Source organism: Rutilus rutilus (assembly GCF_951802725.1).
Source record: "Rutilus rutilus genome assembly, chromosome: 14".
In the NCBI taxonomy this organism is placed as follows: domain Eukaryota; kingdom Metazoa; phylum Chordata; class Actinopteri; order Cypriniformes; family Leuciscidae; genus Rutilus; species Rutilus rutilus.
This window is the reverse complement of record NC_140219.1, coordinates 338892-350187: the sequence shown is the minus strand read 5'-3', so window position 1 is coordinate 350187 and position 11296 is coordinate 338892. Positions and strand designations below refer to the sequence as shown.

General features: G+C 39.1%; 1 protein-coding gene across 1 annotated transcript; it reads right to left on the bottom strand.

Annotated features, from left to right (window-relative positions):
- Positions 1–1322: 1322 nt before the first annotated feature.
- Positions 1323–5939, bottom strand: tmem128 (transmembrane protein 128). Its single transcript, XM_084430064.1, has 4 exons — positions 5758–5939; positions 5078–5219; positions 3971–4132; positions 1323–1821 (listed from the first exon to the last, which is right to left on the bottom strand). The coding sequence occupies exons 1-4, from the start codon at positions 5831–5833 to the stop codon at positions 1722–1724; spliced, it is 480 nt and encodes a 159-aa protein (XP_084286190.1). The 5' UTR covers positions 5834–5939; the 3' UTR covers positions 1323–1721.
- Between the last annotated feature and the right edge of the window lie 5357 nt (positions 5940–11296).

Here is an 11296-nt window from a genome sequence, read left to right as displayed (position 1 = left end):
GCAGCACGTTTGAGCTTCTCAAGAACCAATGAGGTTCATTCTCGTGTTACGCAGCACGTTTGAGCTTCTCGAGAACCAATGAGAATCATTCTCGTGTTACGCAGCACGTTTGAGCTTCTCGAGAACCAATGAGAATCATTCTCGTGTTACGCAGCACGTTTGAGCTTCTCAAGAACCAACGAGAATCATTCTCGTGTTACGCAGCACGTTTGAGCTTCTCAAGAACCAACGAGAATCATTCTTGTGTTACGCAGCACGTTTGAGCTTCTCGAGAACCAATGAGGTTCATTCTCGTGTTACGCAGCACGTTTGAGCTTCTCGAGAACCAATGAGGTTCATTCTCGTGTTACGCAGCACGTTTGAGCTTCTCAAGAACCAACGAGAATCATTCTCGTGTTACGCAGCACGTTTGAGCTTCTCGAGAACCAATGAGGTTCATTCTCGTGTTACGCAGCACGTTTGAGCTTCTCAAGAACCAACGAGAATCATTCTTGTGTTACGCAGCACGTTTGAGCTTCTCGAGAACCAATGAGGTTCATTCTCGTGTTACGCAGCACGTTTGAGCTTCTCGAGAACCAATGAGGTTCATTCTCGTGTTACGCAGCACGTTTGAGCTTCTCAAGAACCAATGAGAATCATTCTCGTGTTACGCAGCACGTTTGAGCTTCTCAAGAACCAATGATGTTCATTCTCACGCCAGCGTTTTTTTTTTGTTTTTTTAGATCCCAGCCAAGGCCAACATTTACAAAAATGTAATTTCTGAATATAAAATGTATCTGAAGAAATAACAGAGCCTCTGCTACCTTTACATTTTTTTTAAAGATTTTATTCTAGCTTCAATCATTCTTTTTTATCAACGCTTGAATGTGTAAGTTTAATAAAAAAGGGCAACATTTTGAACAAAAAGCTGAGAAAATAATGAGTATGTGCGTCAGCAATGCTTCTATCGCTTTACATCTGATTTACACAAGTTCTAGGAAGTCACTAAAGAGACGTAGAAATGGGAGGAAAAATACTTCAATGCTTTTGTGTTCGCTTGCAAAATTTTAAGTAATTGAGAGTTTCTCGGGAGAACACAAAAACATTGACAAATAATTGTTCCTCTCATCTCATATTTTTTCCCCTTGAGAGGCTTCAAAGAATCAACCCTCCACAAACACGTCAGACTGACTCGCTGTACAGGGTATACGTGTCGTTCAACCATTCTGTGTGTGAGTAAAATAAGCTCTGTGGTTCACATTACATAAAGGTGCGAGAGCATTTTGGTTATACAACCTAAATTACACCCTGTTAAGAGTATCTGAATGCAGACAGACAGAAAATTCCATGTAATATAAAATGTCTTTTATTTAATCAGTTGGTTAGTCATAGGAAAACATTAAAACATGATATAAAACATGAGCATCTCGAGTTAACCCTTCAAAACGGTGTATTTTAAAGGTAATGTAAAGCATTTTTAGAAGACACTCAAATCAGGAATCATCAGGACCTCAAAGAAAACACCCAGTTAACCTTACAAGATGCATGAACGACCTCTTTCAGGAACCAAACAAAAAAACATTTTTGAAATGGGAGAAATGCACTAATTCATGTTGAACGTCGTCTCTCACTGGAGCGGCTCCTCAGCACTGGACTGAAGCAGAGGTCAGAGGTCACAGATCAGCTGACCTCTCTGGCTTTGGTCAGAACAGATTAATCACACAGCTGTATGATGAAGTGTTTCAGCCGAGCAGTGAGATCAGCATCACCACACCCATGAACTGAGTGAACAGAATCACAGGAGTGAAGAAGGACCAGACCGGCCACAGAGCGATGTTTAAGCTGAAACACACACACATCATCATGATATCAGTCACATCTGCTTCTGATTGGACAAAACTACATCAATACATTTCAGCACACAGTTAACAACAACAACAACAACATTACTAACACTTCATTTCTTAAGGAATACTCCCAATGTTTCTGCATTTTGTTTGGCAAAGGAAAGTCTATTTTAAGACCATTTATTGAACCCTGACAGGATTTCATGACAATCAAACACACTCAATCCCCAATTCTAATTACTATAATATGAGAAAATTATTATATGTCATAAACATTGCAACATATTAATACATTAAAGGTGCATTAAGTAGTTTGGTTTTACACATTACGAAATAAATGTGTTTTTGTGAAGAAATCAAACATTTTATCAGATTGTGAGAGATCAATAGATCAGTGTGCAATCGGTACTAAAAGTCCCTCTGTAGTCAATAATTGTATCCCTTAAAACTCAACTACATATTTAAACGTTTTATTCCTGTGAAAAAAATTCTTCATGCCTTAAAAAATCTTGAATGTAACTCGACACTCTTGCTTTATTTAGTATGTGCGGTTCTATGGATATGCAAATGAACCCCGCCTCCACTCACTCACTCACTCACTCAGAATACCTGATCCACTGGCTCAACTTTACTGTAGTAAACGCTGCACAATGATATCGCATAACAGTAATTAATATGATTAGCCTTTGGCTTGACTACGTTATTATATAGCTAATAATGTGTTGCTAATGTTACACAAACCATGTTCCCGTTCGTATCTCAGAGTCAGACAGCCTTCTAACCCTAACCCTAACCCTACTCTAAACCTAGCCCTACTCTAACCCTAACAATAACCTCTAAACATCCACATCCTTAGAAACGCGTTGAACAACTCAGTACATCAGGTGAGAAAGGCATATAGTTCATCATAACATCGTAATAAACATCATATACATAATTCACCAAATATAAAGTACCTGATTTATCTCACCAACAGAAAAATATACCGGGATAACCTGCTTCTCTTGAGACTCCGCTGCTTCAGAGCATAGTTAATGATATGCTAAAGCCCCGCCCCCCTCGTGACCTGATTGGTTACAAGGTAGTTTGTGACGTCAGAAACACCAGCGATTTCAAAGCGTGTTTTTGAGACTGTCTTTGGTTCACTGCAGTTTTAAGGAGGAAATACTCAGCAATGGTGTCGACTTATGAATGTACACATTTTTGTGTGGTTTGTGTAGCATATTAAAAACACCACATTTAACGCAAACTCTGTCTAATGATGATGTCGAGCCCGAAAAGAGACTGCGTTTCCATTAATGAGACACAGAGTAGAGCTGCACCATTAATTATAAAAAAAATGGCGATCCCGAGTCAAACATCCAAGAGATCTTATTTCTAAATAACAATTTGTCTATTAAAAGTTGAAAGTTACTTGATGCTTCAAATAAAGATTGTCAATTACACTGTTACACCAGTAGGTGGTGACAAGTAACTGTTAAAATTGTGTTTGTCACTGAATCATTCACTTAACCTAACCACACCTAACCCTAACTAGATTTTTAAAAAGTTCATTCGAATTGATTAAATATTTTTAAATAGACTGCAGCAACTAACATCTTGTTAAAATTGCGATTCTCAGTTTTCTCATGTGATGAAGAGGGGGAGATAAACTAATTTCAGCCACCTAGAGAACTAACGAATGCACCCTTAATAGATGTTATTTGTTGAACTGCATATTTACCCCTTTTTAATAATGTATTATGCTCATTTTGTTTAAAAACTCAAAAACATCCAAACATGTTACAGTAATGAGATCCAAGGGGAAAATGTGTCTAATTGTCATGACAATGTAATGATGCAAACATATTAATGGTCCCAAAATGGGCTTCAGTTTCTTAATGCGAAATAAAAACATCTTGAGATTTCAGTGTGAAATGTGCATATTAATCTTGTAGGAAGTGAACATCAAAGCGTTCACGCATCTTAAACCAGTGAGTAATGTTTGGAAACAGTTGTGACGTAACAAAGCCTCGTTTACTGAAATCACTTGACTTGGGCAGTTTGATACGCGCTCTGAATCACTGATTCGGAACAAATGATTGGCAAAGGTTTGAAAGCTTCACAAAGTGTGTTTCCCGTCACTACATGACTGCGGTTCTGACCTGCAGGACGCAGCGATGAAGGCGGCGGTGGTAACCGCAGGGACGGCGGGATACTCCTGCTCGTAGTGCCTGATGCCTCTGAACCACTCCAGATAGACAATACAGAATGCAGCCAGACTGAGGCACAATCCCAGCAGCACCAGACCCACGGAGAACCACCAGCTGAAACACAGGCATTACACTGTTAAAACACAGGTGTTACACCATCCGAACGCAGGTGTTACAGAGCTGAAACACAGGCGTAACAGAGCTGAAACACAGTCGTTACACTGTTAAAACACAGGTGTTACACCATCCGAACGCAGATGTTACAGAGCTGAAACACAGGCGTTACACTGTTAAAACACAGGTGTTACACCATCCGAATGCAGGTGTTACAGAGCTGAAACACAGGCGTAACAGAGCTCGAACACAGTCGTTACACTGTTAAAACACAGGTGTTACACCATCCGAATGCAGGCGTTACAGTGCTGAAACACAGGCGTAACAGAGCTGAAACACAGGTGTTACACTGTTAAAACACAGGCGTTACAGAGCTGAAACACAGGTGTTACACTGTTAAAACACAGGCGTTACAGAGCTGAAACACAGGTGTTACACTGTTAGAACACAGGTGTTACACCACTCGAACGCAGGCGTTACAGTGCTGAAACACAGGTGTTACACAGTTAAAACGCAGGCGTTACAGAGCTGAAACACAGGCGTTACACCAGCTGAACGCAGGCGTTCAAAGACAAAAAAAAACAAAAAAGTTACTAAAAAAAGTCACTGAAAACTTAAAATTATAATAAGTGTGTGTGAGTGAGTGAGTGAGTGAGTGAGTGAGTGTGTGTGTGTGTGTGTGTGTGTGTGTGTGTGTGTGTGTGTCTGCATGCCAGTGTGAGAGTGTGTGTGTGCGTGCGAGTGTGAGTGAAAGTGAGTGTTCTCGCACTGTAACCAGAGCACTATAATCTCTATTGTAATCCAGGATAAGACCATATGAGAGAGAAAGAGTGTTTCAGGTGTTTGTGTAATAAGGTTTGCAGTAGATCCGTCAGTAACCGCTGACAGTGCTGGTTAGTTAGTTAGTTAGTTAGTTAGTTAATTAGGGTTTAGGTTAGTGATCACCTGTGAATGTCAGTGTGGTTCAGCATCACAGAGAAGAAATCCACATAGTAGGTGAGAGCGATAGAAGCCAGAATCCAGAAGACAGAGTGCCGGTTGATCCGAGCAGACGGTTTCAATTCCACAGCCTCATCAGGACCAGCAGCTGCACAACAGTAACACAACATCATCAGCAGAGAAACACAACATCATCAGGACCAGCAGCTGCACAACAGTAACACAACATCATCAGCAGAGAAACACAACATCATCAGCAGAGAAACACAACATTATCAGGACCAGTAGCTGCACAACAGTAACACAACATCATCATCAGAGAAACACAACATCATCAGGACCAGCAGCTGCACAACAGTAACACAACATCATCAGCAGAGAAACACAACATCATCAGGACCAGCAGCTGCACAACAGTAACACAACATCATCAGCAGAGAAACACAACATCATCAGCAGAGAAACACAACATTATCAGGACCAGTAGCTGCACAACAGTAACACAACATCATCATCAGAGAAACACAACATCATCAGGACCAGCAGCTGCACAACATCAACACAACATCATCAGATCAGAGAAGCACAACATCAGCAAACACAGCTGATACGACACGGAAAGAGTCGAGCAGAGTTAGACACGCGTTCAGCTAAAGACGCTGGAATTCAGTGTGTGTGTTTCTCACTCTTTTCTTCTTCTTCTGGCTCTTCGTTAATCTTAAATCGCCTCCGCAACTTCATAAATTCACTGAACTCCGCCATGATGCCCGGATGACGTCAAATTCACGCGGCGAAAGATTCGGAGACGCTCGCGAGATTCAAGTGAGTCGCCTGACGCTCGCGATCCGAATCGATTCGGACTCGTTTCGCTTCTCGCACTTGGTCATCACATATTTGAATTGAATTGAGAGCTGTAGTTTTGTAGTTTGTGTGCATTTCATTTCCTACATTCAACACAAATATAATTTGATGATTAATCCTATTAGAGCACAACAAGGTTTAAGTCATATTTCGTTTTTGTTCATATTTGTTTAGTCGAAACTTATCTATTCAATTTGTCATGAAATGAAAACTCCATTTTGCAACATCAACAAAAAAGATGACGAACAAATGCGTGTATGTTTAGGAATATACATAGATATTTAAAGTAATCACTTATATTTTGTATGCATTACTGTCCTTTTATTCTGCACCCAGATATAAGAATCTCAGATTCTGAATGAAAAGGACGAGTTTAACCCTTTGATTATAAAACAGCGTGGAATGATGGATGAATTTAGCTTCTGTAACCCTAAACTACTGAATCCTGCTTAACCATCACTCATTGTTCTGGAAATGAAAAGGCCCCTTTAAAGACTGACCTGCACTTTAGTTGAGGGTGGTTAAAATAATGAAGTATTTTTAACAATAATACACACATTAAAAATAAACAAAAATGATTACAGTTAACAGATATTTTAGAGTCAAGTCAAGTCACCTTCATTATATAACACAATATTGTTTCACAGCAGCTTTACAGTGATAACAGGAGATTACAGTAACAGAGATTGTTTAGGCTTTACAGCAGCTCTAGAATAAAGTTATTGTCCAGATAAAGTTAGTTTTGATTGATTCACTTCCGTTGCAAAGATCATTAGTTATTAACTTAGGGGCCGCTAACAACCACCGTTCTAACAGAAAACTCTTAACGCGCTCCGGCTGCTCACTCGCACATCAATAGTGCCTGGAGCTCGAGAACGCAAACCTTGAAATAGGTTCCAAGGTGCAAGCCTTGAAGAATTTTTTTTTTTTTTTTTTTTTTCGCAATAGACATGAAGGACTATAATGCGTTAAGAGCTCGCTCAAGTACTGCCGGGCTAAACCATTCAGTGCTTTGTAAGTAATCAGCAATATTTTAAAATATATACAATTATTAATAGGGAGCCAATGCAGTGTTGACATAACTGGGCTAATATGGTCATACTTCCTGGTTCTGGTAAGAACTCGAGCTGCTGCATTTTGGACCAGCTGTAGTTTGTTTATTAAGCGTGCAGGGCAACCACCCAGTAGAGCATTACAATAATCTAGCCTTGAGGTCATGAACGCATGGACTAATTGTTCTGCATTTGTCATTGAGAGCATATGGCATAATTTAGATATATTTTTAAGATGGAAAAATGCGGTTTTACAGATACTAGACACGTGACTTTCAAATGAAAGATTGGTATCAAAGAGCACACCCAGGTTCCTAACCGACGACGAAGACTTGACAGAGCAGCCATCAAGTGTTAGACAGTATTCTAGATTTTTACGTGAGGAAGTTTTTTGTCCAATAATTAGAATCTCTGGGGGGTTTTTTCAGAATTAAGTAGTAGTCATCCAGTTTTTTATATCAGCTGTGTATTCCGTTAATTTTGTGAATTGGTAAGTTTCATCAGGGCATGAAGAAATATAGAGCTGAGTATCATCAGCATAACAGTGAAAACTAATGCCATGTTTCCTAATGATATCTCCCAAGGGTAGCATGTACAGAGTGTGTGTGTGTGTGTGTGTGTGTGTGTGTGTGTGTGTGTGTGTGTGTGTGTGTGTGTGTGTGTGTGTGTGTGTGTGTGTCTGTAGCATGTACAGAGTGAACAGCAGCGGTCCTAGTACTGAGCCTTGTGGTACGCCATACTGAAGTGATCGATGAGACATCTCTTCATTTACTGCTACAAACTGATAACGGTCAGATAAGTATGATTTAAACCATCCTAGTGCAATTCCACTAATGCCAACATAATTTTCGAGTCTATTTAAAAGAATGTTGTGGTCAATAGTGTCAAATGCAGCACTAAGATCGAGTAACACTAATAGAGAGATACAACCACGATCGGATGATAAGAGCAAATCATTTGTGACTCTAATGAGAGCTGTCTCAGTACTACGGTCTATGATGATTTAACGAGTTTAGATAATTCTTCCTCTCCTAAAGCAATAAATGAATAGAATTTTTCTTCAGGGAGACTACAGTGCACTGCCTGATGCAATACTGTAGTAGACGGTTGCATAGTTATAATTTTCTCCCTGATATTATCAATCTTATAAGTGAAGAAGCTCATAAAGTCATTACTGCTGTGTTGCTTGGAAACTTCGGTGCTTGAAGCTTTCTTTTTCGTTAGTTTAGCCACTGTTTCAAATAAATACCTAGGATTATTTTTATTTTCTTCTAATAGGGTTGAAAAATAAGCAGATCTAGCAGCTTTTAAGGCCTCTCTGTATGCAATCGAGCTCTCCTTCCATGAAATGCGAAATACCTCTAGTTTTGTTTTCTTCCAGTTGCGCTCCATTCCTCTGGCTGCTCTCTTAAGGGCCGAGTGTGCTCGCTGTACCACGGCGTTGGACTATTTCCTTTAATCTTCTTTAAGCGCAACGGAGCAACTGTGTCTAAAGTGCTGGAAAAGAGAGAGTTAAAAGTTTCTGTCGCAATATCGAGTTCTTCTAAGCTATCTGGGATGCTGAGATGATGAAACTGATTAAGAAGATTATTAATAAAGCAATCTTTAGTGGCAGAAGTGATAGGTCTCACATATTTGTAACATGGAGACGGCTTTTTAACCTTGGCTAAATTAAGTTTACACGAGACTAGATAATGATCTGAGATGTCATCGCTCTGCTGCAGAATTTCAGCGGCATCAACATCTATTCCGTGTGATATAGAGTTAAGAATGTCTTTTAATGCCAATCCCAATGCATCTTTTTCGTTATCTACATGTATATTAAAATCAGCAACAATTAGTACTTTATCTGCAGCCAGAACTAACTCTGATAGAAAGTCAGTGAATTCTTTGATAAAGTCTGTATGGTGCCCTGGTGGCCTGTATACAGTAGCCAGCACAAATGTTAAACGTGATTTATCACTTATACTAGATAGTGTTACATTAAGCACCAACACTTCAAAATAATTATACAGTATTTGAAATTAGACTTCTTAGTAATTCTGAAGATATTACTATAAATTACAGCACCACCTCCCCCTTTGCCTTTCAGACGAGGCTCATGTTTATAACAGTAATCTTGCGGGGTGGACTCATTTAAAGTAATGTAATCATTTGGTTTTAGCCAGGTTTCTGTCAAACACAGCACATCTAGATTATAGTCAGTAATCATATCATTAACAATGAGTGCTTTTGAAGTAAGGGATATAATATTCAGCAACCCAAGCTTTATCATTTGTTCATCTGTATTATATCTGTTTTTTATTTGTTGAACATCAATTACATTTTTACCCTTAGATGGGTTTGGAAGTTTTTTGTATGTCCTAATTCGGGGAACAGACACAGTCTCTATATGATGATAGTTAGGTGAAAGAGGCTCTATGTGATGGGATTTATCTGACCATGGTGATGTGAGACAGCTAGCAGACGGTCGGTTTAGCCAGTCTGTCTGCTTCCTGACCTGAGGCCCAGATTGTCATGTTTGAGCTCTAAGACTATGAGCCAAATTACTAGAGAGAAGAGCAGCACCATCCCAGGAGGGACGAATACCATCTCTTTTCAACAGGTCAGGTCTGCCCCAAAAACTTTTCCAATTGTCTATGAATTCTATATTATTACGCGGACACCATCTCGACAGGCAGCCATTGAGTGAGGACAATCTACTGACTATCTCATCACTCCTGCGAACAGGAAGGGGGCCAGAGCAAATTACAGTGCCTGACATCGTACTTGCGAGTTCACACACCTCTTTAACGTTCATTTTAGTGATCTCCGACTGGCGGAGTCGAACATCATTAGTGCCAATGTGAATAATAATCTTAGAGAATTAACAATTAACATTAGCCAGCACTTTTAAATTTGCTTTGATGTCTGGCGCTCCAGCTTCCAGCAAACATGTGACTAAAAAGTCATAAGAAATTATGATATAAAAGGTTGAAATTTTGACCAACTACTAAGTTAAATATGACATAAAAAGTCAAAATTATGACATATTAAGTAACAATTATGACATTAAAAGGTTGAAATGATGACACAAAAAGAAAAAGTTGAAATTATGATATAAATAGTAAAAGTTATGACATAAAAAGTTGAAATTGACATAAAAGTCATAATAATGATATACTAAACCAAGTCCTGCCCTTCATTTATTTATTTTTTGATAATTCGTTACACTCAGATGTACGTCACAATATGGAAGAAAAGATTTGTCGCTACTTCCCTTAACAAAGACAGGCATAAAAATGATGTTTGAAAAGAAGCGAATATCTGCACATTTCCACACAACACGCTAGAAGCCAATGATCAATAAGAGAAACATGTAAAACTACTCATTGTGATGGACAAACGATGAATGCAGCATGTGAGAGTGTTGTGTGAGTTCAGCAGGTCCGTGAGCAGCACCTGTGTGTGAGTCCAGGAGGTCAGCTGTTGTTCAGGTGTGTGTGGGTTCAGGAGGTCAGATGTTGTTCAGGTGTGTAGACACCAGCACAGGTGAGCACAGGTGTGGAATACTGTCTCCTGCCAACAGCCCTGGTCTCTCTAAATACACCTCGACTAGAGTTTCCTGCCAGCTGGAGCCCAATCCATCTGGAGCAGAACTGATCCAAACACACACACACACACACATACATGAGAAACTGCATACTGTACAATTAATGCAGCGTCATTTAAAGAGACACTACATGCAAAAGCATTGCTGCCATTTAATTTAATATTCAACAATATTATTGATCTCCTGCACTGACACCATTATACGAGAACTGAACTGAGCTGGACGATGACATCACGGTTTTCTCCGGTTAACGGTTAACAAAATTAACTTTTTTACAACAAAAAATTAAACATCACTGAACTTACTTAAGACGCTATTTTCTTCTAGAAACAAACTCCTTTGAAACGATATGTATTGTAAAAAGCGCTATATAAATAAAGGAGACTTGACTTGTTTCTTTCATGCACCGGCCAATTTTGAGATTTTGGACTGTATTTGGCTTTTCACAGTGTTTTGTTTCAGAATAGTGAAAATAAAACATTCAAAATACACATTTACGTGTTTATTTTGTTGCACTTTATCTATTGGCGTCTGTAGATTTCAGTTACGATACGAATCTTTAAAAGTTTTTTCCTCCACTTCAGAAACACTTATAAACACCAAAACTTACAGTTTCATTCATATCTATATTCTGAAGGTTTTTACTGAGGGGTTTGTTCATATATCATTCACACTGATTTATATAACATTGTATTCCTAAAAACATGGTGAAAATGTGTT